The sequence below is a fragment of the Geotrypetes seraphini genome, chromosome 8 (assembly GCF_902459505.1).
Source record: "Geotrypetes seraphini chromosome 8, aGeoSer1.1, whole genome shotgun sequence".
NCBI lineage: Eukaryota > Metazoa > Chordata > Amphibia > Gymnophiona > Dermophiidae > Geotrypetes > Geotrypetes seraphini.
Window position 1 is genome coordinate 141,393,981 of NC_047091.1, and position 22,479 is coordinate 141,416,459.

Consider the following 22,479-nt stretch of genomic DNA (forward strand, 5'->3'; position numbering starts at 1 on the left):
CATGCAGCTGTGGATGTGTAAGGACAGGCTGAGGAGGATGGATGGGAAGGAAGGAAGGTGCACATATCAACATATCGTACATTTTTAACATGCATGATGCAGCTATAGGCAAGCAGAGGAGGATGGGATCATACAGATGTGTATGTTCAGATATGCGCTCAGATGTGTAGTTTTTTCTGATATATTTATTAAGCTTACGGTATTTATAAAAACACATTTAATACTTGTTACAAAAAATATTGTGCAATTGTGATCTACTTCTGGCCTACAAAGGTCAAAAGAAATCCTTAACTGAGATTTTACATTCAAAAGTGAATTATAGCTACTAGCACTATTATTTATTAGTTATTTATTATGCAGATGTTTGTTAGTTTGTTATTAGTTCAGTATTAGACATATGTTAGTTTAGAATAGATAGGTATAGATTAGTTTAGGTTAGGTTAGGGCCCTGCTGAAAGAGTCTACCTTGACGTGGTTGCAGGCTTACAAATCTTTTGGTCAAAGAGTGCGGCGACAGAGAAAAGTATGTGTGTATTTGGCCCATGGAAGAAGGGGGGGTCGAAGGGGGGGTAAGGGGTGCGTGGGGGGCCCAATAGGATTGCTCAGTAAGGGGCCCAGAAATTTCTGATGGCGGCCCTGATTTAGCGCACGCTAAATCAACGTGGACGCTAATCGCTAACGCATCCATAGGATAACATGCAAGTGTTAGCATTTAGTGCATGTTTAGCGTGCGCTAAAAAGCATAGCACACCTTAGTAAAAGAGGGGGTTAATTTTAGCTCAATCGACACATTAATTGAAAGCACCATTAAACACAATTTTTTAAGAAATGTATTAGCTGGTTGGCACCAGTGGCATGGTGAGGATGTGAGGTGCCCGGGGTGGTGGTGCCCCTCTCCTGCCCTCTTCTCCGCCTCACCACCCCTTCTGCTCTTTCCCTGCCCTCTCCTGTCATGCACACACGCTGCTTCCTTTCTCCCGTACCTCTTGCCGTTCATGCCAGGAAGTGACATCAGCGAGAGAGCTGACTCTGGCATGAGCAGCAGCTTGGGGTTGCTGCTCGCGCCACAAACATTAAAAAAAGTAAGAGGAAAGGGAAGGGGTACATGTGTGTGGTTGTGGGGGCGGCGGGGAAGGAGCAGAGAGGGGGTACCCCCACCAAGATGGCACCCGGGGTAGACCCTTACTATACCAATGGTTGGCGTCTACCACTTTGAGGTAGGCATCTACTCCAAGGTGCCTACCGAAAGTGGGCGTGGTCAAGGGCATGGTTATAGGTGTGGTTTGACTTAGGCACCAGTACATACCTAACTTAGGGGTCCTTTTACTAAGGCGCCCTAGTGCATCTTAGCACGCGTTAAAAATTAGCACACGATAAATGCTAATGCATCCATAGGATATAATGGACGTGTTAGTATTTAGTGTGTGCTAAGACGCACTAGCCTCTATGTCTGGCTACAGGCGTCCAAGTATTGCAACCTTCTGCCTTGTTCATTATTCAGCACAGATGAACTCGCAGTCTTCAAAAGGTCATGGGCAGCGGTCCCTACACACTGCACGCAGCTGACCCGGAAGCCATTCCTCTGATGCTGGTATTTTGCAGTAGAGGAAAGGCTTCTGGGTCAGCTGTGGGCAGCGTGTAGGAACCGTTGCCCATGGCCTTTTGAAGACTGAAAATTTGGCTGCACTGAATAATGAAGAAGGAAGAAGAAGCCGCTACTTGGACTTCTGGAGCTGTCCAGGGGGCCCAGTATGCTTTGGTGCCTAGGACCCACTGAAGAATTAATCCTGCCCTGTCTATAGAGTAACAGAAAATGATTAACCAATCAGCTTGTTTTGAGAGACAGTTGAGTAACATGGACTAAACTAAACTAAAACTTAAGTTTATAGACCATGTCTTCTCTATACAGATAGAGCTCGATTCAGTTTACAGTAAGATTAATAATAATAAAAATAGGAGCGGAAAGAACAGGATTTACAGTTTTGAAAATAACCAGGTTTTCAGATATTTGTGAAATACTTGAAGAGAACCCAGGCCTCGCAAACCTAAGGGAATATTATTCCACAGATCAGTTATTTTGAAAAATAAAGATTTCCCCAGTTTGCCCTTAGGGGGTGATGTTTTTCAGTGAAGGGAAGGAAAGTTTAAGTTTATGTATGGTTCTGGTTATACCAAGTCTGTTTGAATTCCATGACAAAGGGATTAATAAAGGTCAGATGCCAAACAAGATCTTAAATGTTAAACAGGCACATTTAAAGTAAACCCTGGAAAAAATTGGAAGCCAGTGACATAGTAAGAAGAGAGCAGAGCAGACCGCCCTGGACCCCGTCTTCATGGGGGCACTGGCAGCTCTCCGCCCCCCCCCCCAATACCATGCTCACACCCTTCTCCCCTCCCCCCCCACGCCCCGTACATGTTTAAATCTTTGCCAGCACAAGCAACTTCTCCGGCCTGCTCCTTGCGCCAACCTGGCTTCCCTCTGAAGTCACTTCCTGGTCAGAGGGAAAGCCAATGCCAGCACGAACAGGAGGTCAAATAACCTGCTCACACTGGCGTACATTTAAAGAGGTATGGGGAAGGGAGGGCACGGGTGTGGTGTGGTGGGCGGGAAGGAGCAGGGGGTGCGAGTGGGGGGAGAAGGAGTGGGGGTGTGTGAAAGGAACAGGGGGCAGAAAGAAGGGCGTGGGGGAGAGGCGCTACCACCCCAGGTACTTCCCACTCTTGCTACCCCACTGAGCATGGATATCATTAAATTGGCAAACTCAATCTTACAACACACTTACTTTAATTAATCAATTTCTTAGCTGCCTTTACAACAGTTTCCTAAAGTGGAGTACACTCTTACTAATTATGAAAATCAAAAAGCAATGCATATTATAATGGGAGAATTACATCTATTTTGCAAATACCTCGAGAGTCTAATGGGAAATTTTCACCTCACTCTTGTATTAATGGCTCTTTAATTTTAAATGAAAGTCTGAAACTGTTTGAATGAAGCAAGGATTGTTCCCTTTATTCCCAGTGCGATTGTTTTATGCACTATTTGATGTGCAGATTAAATCCAAACTCTGTTAATGCACAGCCATCTATATAGAACCAATTTCTGACCTCATCAAGTGCTCGGAAATGAAGTGGAGTTCAGCTGCAAGGACTGCTGAAGAGCCTGGCCCCAGCTTCTTCATTAGCAGAAAGTGTTGCGCCAGCAGGAAAGGCTTCCTGATTGTGCTTAATTGTTTGTGAATCCCTGAGAGGTAATGCTTTATTACAGCACAGCAGAAGAGTTTGGGAGGAGGACTGGAGAGAGAGAGAGGGAAAGGCCTCATTTCTTTAGCTCTCCACCTCCAGAATACTCCAAAGGCACACTTTTTGACTGAATAACCTTTAACTGAGGTAACAAATTAGAACAGCTAATTATCCCCCCCCCCCCCTTTTACAAAACTGTAGCGATGTTTTTAGTGCCGGCTGCGGCGGTAACAGCTCCAATGCTCATAGGAATTCTATGAGCGTCAGAGCTGTTTCCACCAGAGCTAGAGCTATAAACCGTGCTATGGTTTTGTAAAAGGGGGCTAAGCTAAAGACTTTCACTACAAGAGCCTAATATTAATTAGAATTCCTTCTCTGCCTAGAGAAAGGAAGTTCGTGTGCTGGGCAGCAGAACTTTTCTAACCACTGATACACATGTATGAGGGGCCACTGCAAAGTTCTCAGCCCAACCGACAAAGTTGGGGCAATCTCCATCGAGGGCAATTTTCCACTTTTTTCATTCTGCATTTTTCCGACGGAACGAAAAAAGTGGAAAATCACTGGACTAAGTATATAGCCCAGGGCACTAAATGTTCCGACACTGGGCCGAGGTAGAAACCTTTACCATGGCTTAGTAAAAGGGCGGGGGGGGGGGGGGGGGGGTGTCCTGGCAGGCTCACAATCTAACTGTGGTACCTGGGGCAATGGAGGTTTAAGTGACTCGCCTATGGTCTCAAGGAGAAGTTCTGCGATTGAACCCGCAACCTCAGGGTGCTGAGGTAGCAGCTCTAGCCACTAGGCCCCTCCTCCACTCCAGAAGAGAAGAGTGCACTGAATTTTCAGCACCATTTATAGAATCTAGCCCTTTACCCCTGACAATCACTTTGAAACTTACCCTCAAAATTTTTACAAAACAGATTCCATTAAAGTAGGGTTGCCCGATTTTTCTTTCAGAAAATCCGGATCCCTAGCTCCGCCCCCATCCCTGCCCCCAAGCCTGCCCTAGCCCCGCCCCCGCTGCCTGCCTTATCGGGCAGGGAGGAAGTTCGCCCATGCGTGGACGCTATATGATGACGTCACGCGCATGTGTACGTGCATGTGATGTCATCACGTAGCATCCGCGCATGAGCGGATTTCCTCACTACCCAACGTAGCTTTTCAAAACCCGGACAAAGTGCCAGGTTTTGAAAAGCCGTCTGGGAAAACTAATCTAGGATGCCATCCATGTCTCTCTTCCCAGTGCTTTTCTTAAATTTTAATTCTGTAATAAACATAGCAATTATTTGAGGGATTGTTGGTTTATCCAGTCTAAACAATTTAGAATAAGCGTTGTTTAGCATTGCCTTCATAGAGCCCCATTAATTAATGATTACACAGCTGAAAGACTTGTATCTCTCAACCACAATTTCCACAATTCAGTGTGAGGGCAGCAGCTGCAAAAACTCTAATCAAAATGCCTAGCAAGAGAGGTGTTGACAGCCTGCATTTTGTAGTGTTAAATAAGGAATAAAATCATCTGCAGTGTGATCAAACATGACTTGGTTATGGAGATGACTTGGTTATGGAGATGGCATGAAGATCCTCTGCGTTTTGGGGGTTAGCAAAATTACTTCAGACTGCTAAATCACCAACATTCCCTCTAAGCCGCATGGAAGTCTGCTGTCCATATTCTTGCCATTGATGGGGGAGGGGGCACGGTGTCAGAATCCTGTGCTACCAATTAGAGAATGACACGTGACAAAATTCATCACCATTCCCGTTCCCGCGGATAACCGCGGGAAATAATCCCATGTCATTTTCTAGTGTCTATTTCAACCTCGGTCCTTCTACACCAGCATTCTTCAAAGCAAAGCTTGCGGGTCAGTGGTTGTGGCCATTCATACTCTGATTCTTATGTGAGCCAAGGATAATGAAGCCATTGTGACATCATTGATGTGATTGGTTCTTAGGCACTGGTGGAATGAGGCATTATGACATCACAATATCTGCTCTGGATACCAGAGACTGTCATTCTGTAGTGTCTATTTCAACCTCAGTCCTTCTACACCAGCATTCTTCAAAGCAAAGCTTGTGGATCAGTGGTTGTGGCGATTCATACTCTGATTCTTCCCTCTCTCCTTAAAGAATGACATGAAGATGGTTTACCGCGGTTATCCGCGAGGACGGGAACGGTGATGAATTTTGTCACCATGTCATTCTCTACTATCAATCACGTGGGGAATTCAACTACCTTCTTGTCTTGTATGATCCAAACACCATTCCTGAGGGTCAGAAGACAGGTGGTAAACTCCAGCGTTGATTGCCAACTTTTTGGCATGATTTTTTGAGCACTGTTTACTAGGGTTACCACATTTTATGTCAGTAAAATCCAGACTCCCTAGACCCTTCCCCTAGGCCTTCCCAATTCCACCCATCCCTACCCCATTACGCCCTAGCTCTGCTCCAAGCTCCACCCCCAGCCCTGCCCCCACTGCCTGTTCATCAGGCAGGAAGGCATCCGTACATGCACGGATGTAATGCGATTACATCACATGCATGTGCGCGTGATGTCGCCACATTGCATCCGCGCATGGGCGGATGCCCCCTCCTGACGCGATTTCTTTTCTAAACCTGGACAAAGTGCCGGGTTTTGAAAAGCCATCCGGACCTCCGGACATGCCCTCACAAGGAGGACATGTCCTGGGAAATCATGACGTCTGGTAACCCTACTGTTTACTGAATCTAGCCTCAAATGTGTGAAAAAGATTTATATGTTGCAACGCCATGGGAAGAGTGCTTGAGGGAGTAGTGAGAAATATATAAAACTAGTTTTACGTTTGCAGATTCCAATCTGGATGCCTAAAATTCTATCATCTTGTCATAGTTTTGGAGCCAAGGGCTCCATGCGTAGTAGGAGGGTCAATCAAAAAGTAAAGGCAAAATGCATTTAACGGCTTCAATAGAGGTAACTGTCAGCATCTGAACGTACCATTTTTTCCACATAGTCCCCAAGCAAGACGACACATTTGTTGTATCGTTCAACTAGCTTCGGCATTCATGTAGAGAAGACGTTTTTTGGCTTCTCCCAAACCCTGGTGAGCTCCACTTCCTTTACTTCATCATCAGAGATGAATTTGTGACCTCGCAGCGTCTCCCTCAGTGGACCGAAGATGTGATAATCACTAGGCGCTAGGTCCGGGTTGTAAGGAGGATGTGGAAGATGTTCGAACTCAATCTGTTGCACTGTCTCTTCTGTCACTGTTGCTGTATGAGGGCGTGCATTGTTACGGTGCAGCGAGACTGTTTTGGACAACATTCTTCTTTTGCTGGAAATTGCAGGTTTATGTTCATTTCACAGCAATGCACAGTAATTTTCACTGTTCACTGTTTGCCCGTGCACTTGGAAAGGCGCCAGAATAGGCTCCTTCATGTCTCAAAAGAAGGTTAACATGATTTTCTTGGAGGAGGGCACGACTGCACATTGTTCTTCGATGGTGCAATCATGCAATGGAGTGTACATGTTTCTGTCTTCGTGGCTGCCATAGGACTAAAGGTCGAGTGCTGCACTGTGCCACAGGCAATATACAAATACATATGTTGCATTTCACTAGTTCTGCCATGGTTATCGTGTAATTTAACAACTGCCTTTAATTTTTGATTTACCCTCATACAAATAGTATGGTTGATAACAGACAGCCTTGACCTGTTCCTTTTTCTGTAGGAAAAGGAGCAGAAACTCATCCATTTGATTGAATTTGTGCTTGGGGTTGGGCATACTGTATAAAGTTTGTGTCTCAGACAAAATATCCCCCCTGAAAATCAAACCGAGAGAGGACTGTCCATTAGTAAGGCCAATAAATACTGTCAAACACATTTTCGATATCTAGACTAATTAATGCCATATCAATCTGTCTCAGTTTAGTATCATATATTGCTGTTATGACATTTTCAATATTAGGCATCCCACTTTTCCCTTGAACAAAGCCCACCTGATGTGGAGAAATCAAAAGGGAAAGAATAGTTTGTAACAGGTTGCTTAAAAGTGTTGTGTAAATTTTTGTATCCATGTTCAATAATGATATTGGTCTATATGAAGTTACAGATTGCAATCTCTACCTGGCTTTGGAATAGTCACTATTAGCATTTCATTAAGGCTATAAGGAAACTGCTGCTTTGCACAGTTTTTTGCATCCTCAAATACTGATAATAATATGGGTATCACTTGAGGTCCTAAAATTTTATAATATTCTATGGGAAGACCATCCACTCCTGGGGTTTTATGAGGAGCTAATTGCCATTCAGCCTTGGTGATCTCTTGTCATTGGCAATGGTGGGATATTGCTTACTATGGACACCGTCCAAACACCCCAAAGTCCCACCAGCCCCATGTCTCCAGTATAGCTGTGAATATACCACTGTCACCATTAATCCTCAACTCAAACATTTGGCATACTACTTCAACCAAATGCCCCCAACACAATGTGAATGCATCTCTATATGCCCAACTGGAACATAATCTGTCAAATGCCTCCAAAACATCCCTGTATGTCATAAGAACATAAGAATAGCCTTACTGGGTCAGACCAATAGTCCATAAAGCCCAGTAATCTGTTCTTACGTTGGTCAATCAAGGAGTAGCAACATTCCATGCTACCGAACAAGGACATTTTTAATTCATCCCTATATGCCTCCAGTACATCCAAAGATGACACTATAATTTGTGACAATGTAAACCTAAAAGCCCCATTCTAGTGTGAATGAACCTCTGTAACCCTCTCTCCTCTTCCCCAGTATATTGTGAAAGTACTCTGATGCTCTGCCTCCAATATATTTCCCTTCTTCCCCTCAGCAGAATGTGAATGTACTCTTAACCCTGTGCCCCCAAATATTGTGCATGTATCGATGTAACCCGTTCTGAGCTCCTGGAGAGGATAGGCTATAAAACCAAATAAATAAATCAAATAAATCTACTTTGAGGTTCATTTAATTTTTGAAGAGCTGTCAGTTAAGTAGGAAGTTGCAAGCCCTGAAAAAACTGGTGCATCATCTGGTCTTGCCTAGCAGGACCATAAAAACTTTTTTTTGTTTTAAATACTTTATTCATTTCATATCTTAAATACAAATATCAATTTCACTTTCAAATACACTTGGCATCTTATAAATAGCCCTTATAAAATATAATAATATCCCCCTTCCTTATATAATTATGAAAAATATATTCTTTTATTATAATCCAAAAAATACCCCCCCCCTCCCTCCCTGTTAGAAAATCATGTAGCATTATCTTATGATACAGTTTTATTTGGGGTAGCAATGAGAGTGAAGAAACAAATATCTAATAATAACAAATTATTGTTAATTTTAACTGGGATTGCCATTCAACAGATCACTTATAATTGAAAAAATTGGAATGGTCTTGATTATTGTTTCTGGTGGAATTCTGTTTGTCATATATATAAAATGGAAAGGGCGTTGGCTGTTCAAAAAGGGAGTTTTAACAAATTTAAGGATGTGTGAAGGCCATTGATGGATTTTTGTAAAGATTAAAAATTTTTCTTCCCTGAATTAAAAAGTTTAAGACCATAAAAACTTTTAAAATAATCATAGTAGGCCCTATTAAATACCAGCATTTGTACATTATCCCTCCTTTTATCAAGCTGTGTTAGGGTTTTTGATCGCCAGTCATTGCGGTAAAAGCTCTGACGCTCATAGGAATTTTATGAGCGTGGGAGCTTTAATCACAGTGGTCAACGATTTAAAAATCCCTAATGCGGCTTGATAAAAGGAGGCCTATGTTTGTCCCAAATCTCTAGGATAAATCTGAGGCCTTGCTGAGTATTTATCAATTTTGCCAAGCACATTCCTGCTTTTTTTGTTATATTAAAGAATTTATGTTTGGCATATAAAAGGTATATGGAGTTCTGTGTCCCACTTTTTGGATGATCAAAGACAGCATAAAATCACAGGGTATTGGGACTCAGAAGCGTCTCCTCACTTGTTCACATTTCTTTTGAACAGTTTTGGTCTGTCATAACATTCATCTCGGTTAAATCACACATTATGGACAACGCTTCTATTTAAAGCTGCCTGGAATGTTCTGCTTTTCCAAAGGCTTCATCGTGTCCCGCTGCAAACATTTTCATGGATCTTAGACTTGGCCCTTTGTCATTTTCTCCATTCCCTTGCACAATATTTTGAGACATTAACCCTTGACATGCGTGCCCTTTATGTAGCATCCATCTTGAATGCTGGAACAAGTATTGTCCAGAACCGAATCACCATGCCCTGGAGGTGATTAAAACTTATTAGGAAATTAATCAACCTGACAAACATTGTGGCTCACCAAGCGTGAGTTACAAGTTGTCCACCATCTGTCTGATGATGTGAAGTCTTGTCCTTGAGACCTGATACCGCAACACATTGGTTAGCCTTCATGATGCCACAAGCGTCTTTGTCATCTTTGCTGCTACAGACTAATACAGCCACCCTTCTGGAAGCTGGCTAAACTATGTAATTTCAAATACTAATTTGAATCTGGGCAAGTGATCATATGGGATTATGGAAATAATATATCATCAAAGAGAGCGGATGACAGCTCTTGTCACTCAAACCTATTGCTTGTGGACAGGTATTCACCATTTCATAGGCTGCCCCAGTTCTGTCAGTGAGTTGCTTTGGCAGATGAATGTTCAGTTGTTGGTAATTGTAAATGAATGGCTAAATTATGGACTGCCTTCTAGATACAGATCGTCTGCCTCTTGGTTAGGTTTTGAAGCTATACAGTAAAACCTTGATTTGCAAGCATAATTTGTTCCGAAAGCATGCTTGTAATCCAAAACACTCGTATATCAAAGCGAACTTCCTCATAAGAAATAATGGAAACTCCACAACCCAAAAGCTTTAATGCAAAATACTGTTTGTACTCGTAGTGCAAGACATTGCTTGTTTAGAACAGTCACTACAATCCTGCAGTGTCAGAGAGAGAGAGAGAGAGAAGAATCATCAGCTCAGTTGTGATGATGTGACATGTGTATACTGTATGTACTTGTATTGCAAGACGTTGCTTGTATATCAAGTTAAAATTTAATAAAATGTTTTGTGAACCAAGTTACTGGCAATCCAAGGTTTTACTGTACAGTATTTCTTTAATTTATTTTGTCTGAGTAGTTTGGAAAAGGTGTTGCTTTTTACCATTTGAATGATTTATGTTTTGTGCCCAGCGGATCCCTCCTGTTCTTATTGGGTTTCCAGCTCAATCAGAACCAGCCAGTATTGGACTATGGAACTATGGGCCTGATTCTGTTAATGGTGCCTAATTCCTAGGCATCCCTCAGCATGGTTGTCAATCAATTGCTAGGTGCCGCTTACAGAATCATACCTAGTATAATGTGACCATACGTGCCGTTTTTAGATCCCCTGTCCCGTTGTTCCCACGCACAGCTTCGGGATTCCAAAATGTCCTGTTTTCAGAGACAGCATCCCGAATCTGTGTGTGGGGACAATGGGACAGGCGAGCGCAGAGAATGGGCTCTCTCCCTGCTTCCCTGCTCACCGCCGTAACTACAGGAAAGGAAGGTCCAGGCACCGGCCCACAAGCTTCTCCCCGACATCAATTCTGATGTCGGAGAGGAAGTTCCGGGCCAGCCAATCACTGCCCGGATGGCCCGGAACTTCCTCTCTGACGTCAGAATTGGCATCAGGGAGAAGGCTTTTGGGCCAGCAAGTGGATCTTCCTTTCCTGCAGTTGCGGCAGTGGGCAGGAAGCAGCGGCGACTGGCGGTGGACTGGATTGGGGGAAGTGTTGTGAGCAGAAGAATTGGTGGTAGGCCAGGCTTCTGCGCTGGAGGGAGAGAGGCAGACAGACCGGCAGTCTGGCTTCGGCACGGCAGGGAGGGAGGCAGGCAGGCAGGCAGACTGGCTGGCTTCAGGGAAGAGGTGGGACAAAGGCTGGAAGTCAGTGAGGGGGGGACATAGGAAGGAGAGAGAGAGGCAGAAAGACTAGAGAGAGAAAGGCCTGGATCAAAGGGGAAAGACAGGAGGCAGATGTTGGACTATGTGAGGTGCACATAGAGTGGGAGAAACCCTGAGGAAGAACAGAAAGATGGAAAAAGGAGAACTGACACTGGATCTGGGGAGAGTAACAGAGGGAAAAGAGAAAGAGACCTGGACCCAAAGGGGATGGGGATGGATTGTGAAAGAAATGTTGGATGAGAAAGAGAGAAAGAAATATATATATGTATATATATATGTATATATATATATATATATACATATAATACAGTCAGAAGGAAGGATAATCAGAGACTCATGAAATCACCAAACAACAAAGGTAGGAAAAATGATTTATTTTCAATTTAGTGATCAAAATGTGTCAGTTTTGAGAATTTATATCTGCTGTCTATATTTTGCACTATATTTGTCTATTTTTCTATAGTTACTGAGGTGACATTGCATATTTTAAAGTCATCTGCCTTGACATCTTTGAAAAAAAACCAAAACTCGTAAATGATAATTAACACTTTCTCTATGTAGTGTGCTTTGTGTTCTTTTTAAATTTTATGGTTACCATTATGAATTAATAATATATTGTGTGTACATGAAAAATGAATGGAAGAAATTTGGGGTGAGGCTGGGGCGGGGCTAGGGTGGGATTGGGGGTGAGGCTAGGGCGGGACTGTAAATTAATAGATGTCCCGTTTTGATTTTAAAAAAAGGTCACATTAGCCTAGTAGTGCCTATGGCCCGGATTCTATAAACGGTGTCGGTATTGTCGGCTACCTAAGAAATGGTCGCCGATTGAGTGTCAAGTACACACTGACACCGCTTGTAGAATCGCAGCTGTTTTTTATAACACAGGCACCTTAAGTGTAGGTCAGCATTTTAGAGGTCTACATCTAAGGTGCCGGTCTTGCACCTTCGGAGGCACATAGGGATGTCTACAGATGCCTAAGGTCACTTTCGGCGCAAACCACACCTCCGCTGACCTTAGGCATCTGTAGGCATCCCTTTACACCTCCATAGGCATGGGTCCGGTGCCTTAGCATGGTGCCTTCAATTTTTTTTTTTTTTTAAGAAACATGACCCCCTGATTTGTTGGGCAGCGCATCCTGTACAGAATTTTGGCCTAAGTGTTCTTAGATATTGGTAGGGCGTCCTTATGTTAGGCGCCAGTGTATTAGGCCAGTGTTTTCCTGACTTAGGGCTTCTTTTACAAAGGTGCGCTAGAGCAATAGGGCGTGTTAAATTCCCAAGCGCGCTAGCCACTACCGTCTCCTTTTTAGGAGGCGGTAGATTTTCGGCTACCGCACGCTAAAAACCCTAGCATACCTTCGTAAAAGGAGCCCTTAATTTGCCAGCACCTAACACAGATGCCTAATGGCACCTAAGTCCTACCATGCCTGTTCTCTGCCTTTAACTATGCTTACTTTGTGGGTAGGCTCATTTGGGCATGCATAGGTGTTGCTCCAAGTTCCTTGCAGAACTCTTAATAAATTGTTGTGTTTTTTTTTTTAATTTTTAATGAGCTTTAATGGCATGGTCAATTAGCACACCAAGTAAGCTCATTATTCAATTTTGAGTTCCACATAGAATTTGACTGAACGTCCCCAATTAGAGCGCTGTGTATAGAATATGGCCCTTTGTGCCTTCATGTACAAGCACTCAATTATTTTTTTCTTTTATTTTTCACTTGCTCCCCCAACTTAGTCCAACTATCCCAACAATCCTCAGCAAAGAGCCACATGGATCAGCTCTCTCTGGAGCTTGACTACAGGGCCAGCGCCAGGGTATTAGATGCCCTAGACCAATGGTTCCCAACCCTGTCCTGGGGGACTCCCCAGCCAGTTGGGTTTTCAAGATATCCCTAATGAATAGGCATGAGGGAGATCTGAATATAATGGAAGTGAGAGGTAAGCAAATTTCTCTCATGCCTATTCATTAGGGATATCTTGAAAACCCGACAGGCTAGGGATCCCCCAGGACAGGGTTGGGAACCACTGCCTTAGACAAATCATCAGCCTTGTGCCCATCTTCAATTAAATGCTAAGCCCCCTTTCCCCCAAGAGTTTCATAACTAAACTCAACAACCATAATTATCCCACTATCACCCTATTGCAGAATAATTCTATAAAAATGCATAGATAGATATTGTGATAGGTATAGCCTGTCTAGGTCCATGGGGTCCCAAGAAGGAAGGCTGAGCAGACAGGAAAACGTGACACGGACCAGTGTCTCACGTAGGAAAAGGGGAAAAAGTTGAACCAAAAACTGTGGTTCCCGGCGGTACGGTGGAAGTACGCCAGTGGCCCTCGGGGGGGGTTTTTATGGGATGTGGAATGAATCATCCGAGTTTCCCTTACTTTCTATGGGGAAACTCGCTTTGATATACGAGCACATTGGTTTACGAGCATGCTTCTGGAATGAATTATGCTCACAAACCAAGGTTCCACTGTACACTGATGATTCTTTGAGTTTGTGCAGCTATGAGGATCTGCAGGGTTGTCCAAGTTCAATGATTTAGAGTTGTAAGCAGACTAGGTTTTAGGATATCCCTAATGAATATGCATGACAGAGATCTGCATTCAATGGATGTAGTGGGCATTCAAATCTTTCTCAAGTATATTCATTAGGGATATCCTGAAAACTTGGACAAGCCTGATCTATTATTTTGTCTTAATGCAGATGCTTCACCTTCCCTCCCCCCCCAAACTGCCTAGTTTGCCTAATTGTTAAGATGGCCTTGCTTGGCTAATGCAGACTGATTCTGTAGGAGCCTAAGGCTTAAAGTTCCAGCGTACAATGAGTTAATAGACTTGCTGCTGAGGGAGCAAGCAATAATCTGGGCTCAGAAAGATGAACAATGTCAAGTTAAAGAAATGTGCAGTTTCAGACTGTCAAACTCCATCAACACGGCAATCCTTTCAGCATTTTTCCATGTGATATAGAGATCTGCACACTTTGCCACCTTTGATTAGGAATTAAGTTGGACAGACATTCTAAACTACTCACATAGATTTGGAAGGCGCCATCTACTTATTGATCTGGTAACATCTCACAAAGATGAGATCTGTGCCTTTTTTTTTTTTTTTTTATTACAATTCAGAACTTGTGCCTTGGGTAGATAATATCAAACCGATCTCTTTTGTCAAGCTGATTTTCCAGAGCCTTAGAAAACAAGCATTGTCACACAAATTGCAGACACTTTAAGCTTCTTATTCAGACAGCCAATGCAGTTTGCTTTTCTTGACATCCTCGCAATTTCAGCTGTGCCGGCCACTCAACTTTCTGGAATTTTCTTTCGTGCTAAGTTCAAACAGTTGGTATAGATTGGCCCCATATGCAGCTAACCCGACCCCAGAGGAGGAGGAGGAGGAGGAGGAGCTGGTGATCTGAATATTAAAATGTCACAATAGAAGTGCTTACTGCTCATTTATGTACTGTATCTGTGCAATGATTGGTCCCTTCACTGACAAAGGACCAATCATTGCTGAGGAGCAGGAAACTGAGCTCATATTAGCATGGCTTTGTGCACACATTTTCAAGTCTGTTGTTGGTTTTTTTTTAACACTGCAGTAATTTACATGTTGTTAGTTTACCATATTGAGATTACCTGAATGTAAAACACTGCCTTGATGGTCTTGGGAAAAGAGCAGCATATAAGTACCTAATAAATAATAAATTTGTAGTGTGGGCTATGAAACTGTGCACTGATTTTTACTGCACATTTTTAGCACATAGCATATTACCCCAGCCCATCCCTTTGCAACCGCAAACTCTCTCTACTTTATAAATCACTTCTTGTTCTTCTTGAGGCCATTTTGGTTGTATAACATGTTCTTGTGGATTTTTTTAATAATGTTTATTTTATGAATGTTAATTATGAGCCACTGCTATCAGTAGCCTCTGTTGCAGTGCTTGAGAACTGCACAATTGATATTGTTCCCCTATTAAATCAATCCTTGTTCAGTGTTTTTGAAAGTGATTATATTTTGCATATCATTTACCTCAGTTTTCATGGGGCTGATATGGGAAGAAGTGATTTGGAAAATGTGGTGTTTGAAGGGAATCTGGCAAGGGCAATATTTTCTCGGAGCACGGTTATTGGGGCGGGATTAACAGTGCGCTACATCATAACATGGATAGAATTCTCTTCCACAATATATTACAATCGAAAGAGATTTGCATTCTTTTAAAAAATCTTTGAAAACACACCTTTTTAAAGACGCTTTTAATTCTTAATATTATATAATCTTTTCTTAGCATTTTAATTTTTTAACCAAACCCTTTCCCTTGTGTTTTTTTCCCATATTTGTTTTCCTAACTAAGACAGATGTAATCTTTTCCCTTTCTTTCCCTCCATCTCAAGTTTGTCTTGTCTTAAACTTATGTTACTGCGTTTTAATTTTGTATCTCTATATTTTATGTTTTACTAGCTGATGCCCCGGCGTTGCACGGGTATTTAATTATAGCAATAACACTGTAAATGGATTTAAATAAAGATACTTTATAGTGGTGAATGAAATAATTTTGTTACAGCTTTATAAAAAGTAAAATATTCAAAGTATAATGTGAAATATTTGACAAAATGAATACAATTCAACTAACACAAAAATTGATTATAAACAACATTTTTAGTTTCACCTCCAGGAGCAAGAACATATACATTCTTGGGTGAACCCACCCTTCCCACGTGTGCAGGTGGGCCGCGAGACCCCCAGAACATATCACTCCCGGTAGTGAGGGATCTGCATACCAATTTTCGTTCAATCGGTCCCACAGCTTTTTTACATTTTTTCCATTGACTTGAATGGGTGAAATCTGATTTTCTGTTTGTAGCTCCGCCCACGTGTGCAGGTGGGCCGCGAGACCCCCAGAACATATCACCCCAGGTAGTGAGGGATCTGCATACCAAGTTTCGTTCAAATCGGTCAAGCCGTTTTTGCGTGATCGCGGCACATACACACATACATACCTCCGATTTTATATATATAGATTTTGTACATCGCTTTGTAAACAGATTTAGTGATAAATCAAATGTTAATAAACCTTGAACCTTGAACCTTGATTCGTCGTGAATGGAAACAATCAAATAATGATGACCGTGAAAATAAAAAGGAATCTTATCGGGTAGCAATGCAGTGACCAAGCCTATGGGGGTAGAGGAATGGTCCCCTTTTTTATAGGGCTCTGGTGACAGGGATAATACAATAGAAAATTACATGGGAACACATTTTACCCCATCCCCGCAGAAACTCAATTTCCCCATCCCGTCCTCGCAAGTTTTGTCGCTGTCCCTGCCCCTGCCCCGTTCCTGGAAGCTCTGCCTTAACCGCACAAGCCTCAAACACTTATGATTTTAAAGTGCTTGAGACTTGTACAGATGAGGACAGAACTAGCAGGAATGGGGCAGGGACAGGAAAACAAATCACCGGGATGGGAAAATGGGTTCCCAAAGGGGACGAGGAAAAATTTGTTATGATGTCATTTTTCTATAATACAACTTGCAACTTGTGTATAAACTGTTTGTGTGAACCTGGATTATTACTGTAAACTCTTTGCTGCATTTTTTTTGGTATAGAAATTAGTGTTGGGATATCATAACTCACAAAGATTACGAATGACTCAGGCGTACTCACATCTTTTCCCCTTTCCTTCAGCTTGTACGTTATAGCTCTGAAGGACTGTTGCAGCTGGGTCCCCTAGGCTCTACAGCATTTTTACCAGACACAAAATGTCTAGTGGATGATGGAAAAGGAAGGACTCCCACACTGAAGAAATGTGAGAATGTATCTAGACCTTCCCAGAGGCTATGGGATTTTTCACAGGTAACATCACTTCACATCACATCTTAGGGTTTGTTACTAAGACAAAAAGGTGAACAGCTGTTGTGCACAACGGAAAAGTCTTGCCCAATTCCTGTCTGCTGACTTGATTTCCCTCAGAATGCTCATACCGTATGTGGAATGGAACGGAGCATATGCTTCTCCATCTATATAGATTTTTAAAGGATTAATACTTCTGAGAGTCATATTCAAATAATTTATTGGAATTAGTTGGACAAATCAAGATGGCTGAAATTTTCTACTTTCTTTAACTAAGGCAGGGCTGGGGACATTCCTGGAGGCTGATGCTCAAAGGTTCATGGTAGAGTAAAACTCTACTGCAAAACTAGTGCAGAAAATTTGTCATAGTATGCTCAAAGTAATGAACTTGCAAATTCGTGCCACATTAAAATTGTGGCAAAGCTGCTGCTCAGCACAACATTTGTCAACTTTCCTGACATGCTTGAGAATAGTTAAGCTCTGGAACGCATTGCCAGAGGTTGTGATAAGAGTGGATAGTGTAGCTGGTTTTAAGAAAGGTTTGGACAAGTTCCTGGAGGAAAAGTCCATAGTCTGTTATTGAGAGACATGGGGGAAGCCACTGCTTGCCCTGGATTGGTAGCATGGTATGTTGCTAGCCCTTGGATTTTGGCCAGGTATTAGTGACCTGGATTGGCCACCTTGAGAATAGGCTACTGAGCTTAATGGACCATTGGTCTGACCCAGTAAAGCTATTCTCATGTCCTTATGTTCAAACACTGAAAGGAAAGCTAACATTAAAAAGGGCATACTGTGGCAAGCCCCTTACCCCCAACCTGATACATCTTTTTGTGCCCCCCTCCACACACATAAACATAGCAGCACCCACCCACTCCAACCCTCCCCCTTCTTCCTCTTTCCCTGCACTTTAATATGTATGCCCTGGTAGTCCAGTCGCCCCCCCTGGCCCTCTCCATCCCTCCTTTCTTCTAGTCACAAAATGCCCTAGTGGTCCAGTACCCCCCTAGCAAGGTCAGGCTATGCCAAACTCAGCCCCAGCATGATCCCCCTCCCCCCCCACACTCACTCACTAGTTAAAGCCTAAACCACTCCCATACCCCAATGTCTCCTGCTTCTAGGGGGATTAGGAGTTGGGAGGTTGGGGGGTAGAAGAAATGTTTGAGTACTAGGAACTGGAAAAGAGAGGGTAGGTAGGAAGGAGGCTCTATTTAGGGGCTGGGAGGGGGATCATGGGGATGTAAGACTACAAAAGTAGTTGTGCGAGTCCTGGTTGATATTCAGTCAGGGCCCACATAAGCTGGTCCCACAAGATTTAGCCCCCAAAATTTAGTGCTAGTGTCTGGACATGGCCTGGTACTGAATATCCAGGGCTAATCTGGCTAGTGATGGTCAATGTTTAAAAAAAAAAAAATGTTGACCAACACCAGCTGAATATTACTCTCTCAGCTGGTAACATCATTTTTTTTTGGCTACTGCCAGCATTATGTCCAGATGTTTAATGCTGGGCCATGTCCATTCACCAGCACCAAACATCTGGTTACATGTCACCAGCTATCACTCATCCGGTTAAGTTCAGCACTTAATCGCCTAAGTCAATACCTCCCAAACCTGACCCTGGAGGCACCCCAGTCAGTCAGGTTTTTAGGATATCCACAATGAATATTCATGAGGGAGATTTGCATGCAGTAGAGGTGGTGCATTCAAATATATCTCATGAATATTCATTATGGATTTCCTGAAAACCTGACTGGCTGGGGTGCCTCCAGAACCAGGAGAAACTCAACTAAGGTAGGAAGGTCCCTTTAATCTGGCTAAATTAGGTAGTTAAATGCTGAATATCAACACTTAGCTGCATAAGTGCCAACTCTGCCCCCAGTTTGTCCACAAAATTGCCAACTATGGCTTTAGCAGTTTATGCTGATATTCAGGGGCACTAACTAGTTAAGTGTTGATGAATATCAATGGATATCTCTACATTAGTGGTTCCCAACCCTGTCCTGCCAGTTGGGTTTTCAAGATATCCCTAATGAATATGCATGAGAGAAATTTGCATATAATGGAAGTGACAGGTATGCAAATCTCTATCATGTGTATTCATTAGGAATATCTTGAAAACCCAACTGACAGGGTTGGGAACCACTGCTCTACACAAGTGATTTAACCATACAGAAGCCTATCCTGTCAAGTTAAATCGCTTTGAGTATTGACTAAGTGATATTTTGAGTAAATATTTATGCACGCAACCCTAGTAAATTTTCAAAGAGGCCAATTTATGAACATAACTCATAGTTAAAAGCCTCAATACTTTGAAGATTGTATCTGTAATGATTTATGCCCCGAACTACAAATAAGGCATAAAAAAATGTCGATCATAGCTGTCCTTTTCGGAATCTTGTTCTCTAATAATGATGATTTAACTTTATTGTTTTTTTTAATACAGAATAGTCCAATCATTAGCAGAGATACTGGAAGGTGCCTAGAAGTTGAGATGTCCAAGGATGCCAATTTTGGGCTCAGACTTGTTGTACAAAGGTGCTCTGGGCAAAAATGGACAATTAGAAACTGGATAAAACACAGCCGCCATTGACCATGGAGGTAGGGCATCGTTTTCATTTCAGTGGATGCAAGGGTGGCATTGTGTATTCTTCCAGGAGGTCGTGCTGAACACAGGCTTGGGACAAGAGAAGATGCACCCTTTAAACTACAAAGACCATGGGTTATGTTTTATAGCACGCACCCTCTACCAGCTTCATGACTGTGGATGGCCAAGAAAGTTTTATATAAACCTACTGTTGGGTTGCTAACCTCATAAGAGTTTTAGTAGACAAACAGACTGAAGGATTTAAAGAACAGTCGTGTTTGTGTTCGAAGAGAATCTCTCTACTGCCTCACAAAGGAATATCCTCTTTTTTTAAGCTTTAAGTTAACGGGTGCACAAGAAATATGAAAATCATGTGCCTTTTCTATACAAATGGACTGGATCCCATCTCTTCAGCATGTTGGATCTACTGTTCTAAGCCAGAATCTGTAAATAATCCATTAGATTTTCCCACAAAAAGGCTGGTTGCTTAGAAGAGAGAGTTATGAACCTATATCACATCTTATCTTTCCCCATTGCTACTGACCTCTCCATACCAGAAGCAAATGTTGGCCTTAGGAAGTGAGTGTCGTGAACATTCAGCACTAAGGTTGCTTCATTGTGATAAGATCAGTGAGACTGCACTAGTTTCACTAATTTGTTTAAAAAAGCTCTTTTTTTTTTTTTCCAAGAAATGTCATTTGTTGGCAAATGCAAATTTTGTTGACAGCTTACCATATGTCACTGATAAAGTACACTTGTGACTTCAGTCAAAATGTCTAAATTGGTACTGCAGCTTCAGCTCAAGAGTAACATCAGGTCCAGTCCCTATTGAGTATTCAGTGGGGAATCGCAGCAGAGTTACTGGCACTAAATATTACTATTTCTGCAGTTTGGATCCATCATGAAAAAATAGCTGAGAGGGCTTCAGCAATATTGTTTTTTTAATGCCCAGAAAGTTACAGAAGAGCAGTTTGATTTTGTAACCTCTTCCTTATGCATTTTCTAGTGAACTCTGTAATCCCTGCAGTTCTGAAATATTCATGCAGTCGGCTCTGGACGATAACCAATACCTTCTGAAAAGAAGGGGAGGGGGTAAAAGACAATAGAATCATCAAGGTTATGATGACCTTGTTGGGCCAAAGATAAAGGAATAAGACCAGGGGCTCAATGAGAATGGTAAGGAGAAATCTAAAGATAAGCGATTAACAGTTGCAGTCCAAGACAGTGGATTATGGATGAGATGGTTCACTTCAGGTCTAGAAAAAACTGGTAGCAGACATATGTAAGTCAGATTCTGCAAGAAAGAGCCAGAAACAGTTACTCGTCTCATAGCTGGGTGCAAAGTTCTGATAGGCAGAAAATTTCTATACAGAAAGGCATGACAAAGAGGCATGTCTCATCCATTGAAATTTTATAAACATTATCTGTACCAGAAAAGCCACTGAGATCATGTCTCTAAGAGAATTATGGAGAATTAAGAGATTATGGTCACATGGGACGTTCCCATTCCGACCTATGGAATATAGATATGAAGAAACTGGACATAGTGGTAAAAGAGAGAAATGATGTCAGTTCTGTTTTACTTTGTGATCATGTATAGAGAGAAAAGATCTTTAAATATCAAGAAATGTAGTCTGAGACCAAAAAAACAGTGGCAGAAATACACAGAAATATTTCCCATTAATTTGGATGCCACAAGCTAGATTTAAAAGAATTTTCAAGCACACCTGGAAAGGTTGCCTATACACATTATATCTTATGAACTCCAGAAGAAGCTCTCTTTGAGACGATGCCAGTATTAAGGTGAGTGGTAGCAGTACATTTGAGTTGCTGAGTTCAGACACCACATACAGTACCTCGGATTAAGAGTGAGGTTTGCTACTGTCGTTGTATGTGCAAACTATATCATTTGGAAACCTTGCCCCTCCCAAGACACAATAGCAAAACTCGATTCCCAAGAAAAGGCTTATGAAGATAAAATTACTTGGCTGAGTTCAAATACGTACAACGACAGATTTTAAGACTAGGTTTTCCAGATTTCCCCTCTTCGAAATGGAACTTTTCAGAATCTTGACTCCTAGTTTTGTCTTCCATATTTACACCTCTCACAAAGTTTTGAATGCAGGATGAATGAGTATTCATATCAGCGAATGAGAATGCAAATTCAAAGTTAAGGAGATATAAAAATATTGTAAACTGCACTTACCTGGGAAGATTTCCGATAGATGGGGAAGATGCTAGGGGAAAAAAAACACCCAACTGGCAGAGCTTGACTTGTAGCCCAAGTCAGTCCCAACTGGTGTCCAACAAAGCCTCTGACTCAATCAAGAACCATACTGAGGAAAATTCTCATTATGTACTAAATAATGGATGATGTAGGCATGGATTGAACTGTCTGTAAATGAATCCAATTGCTATATGGAAGGAAGGACCAAGGAAATTTTCTTGTATTTCACATCATTAGGATATGTGCTCTAATTCATTAGAATTTAAATTATTATTAAATCCTATTGCGGTAAATACAAAATGTGTACACTCTCCAGTATGTGTGCTTTCCTAAGAACTTTCATTTTCTTTAATTAAAGAATCAGAATAAACTCCATTAAGTTGAAAGTGGCTTTTCTTTATAGAGTATAGGTTAAGAAGCCTATGCAGTCCACAATCAACTATGAATACCTACACTATTTTCTCTATCACCTTTCTCTCTACTGAGATTTTCCTTGATACCTCTCTCATAGCTTGTGAGACAGATCTATAGTCAGGGTGAGAGCCAATTTGAAAAACATAATGAAAATCCAAATCCCAGATATCCTAATTTTGGCCCTGGATATAACTTGTTGGATCATTCATAGGGAA

The 22,479-nt window shown here is 42.0% G+C and overlaps 1 protein-coding gene across 2 annotated transcripts in view; it reads left to right on the forward strand.

Moving 5' to 3' along the window:
• GALNT9 (polypeptide N-acetylgalactosaminyltransferase 9) overlaps positions 1–22,225 on the forward strand; it is a 331,969-nt gene extending 309,744 nt beyond the window's left edge. For both annotated transcript variants that reach the window (XM_033953956.1, XM_033953957.1), the window contains 2 exons: positions 16,878–17,045; positions 19,483–22,225. In XM_033953956.1, coding sequence (XP_033809847.1) covers positions 16,878–17,045; positions 19,483–19,629 — 315 coding nt within the window. In that variant the 3' untranslated portion in view covers positions 19,630–22,225. The remainder of the gene's footprint in view (positions 1–16,877; positions 17,046–19,482) is intronic.
• Positions 22,226–22,479: the final 254 nt, after the last annotated feature.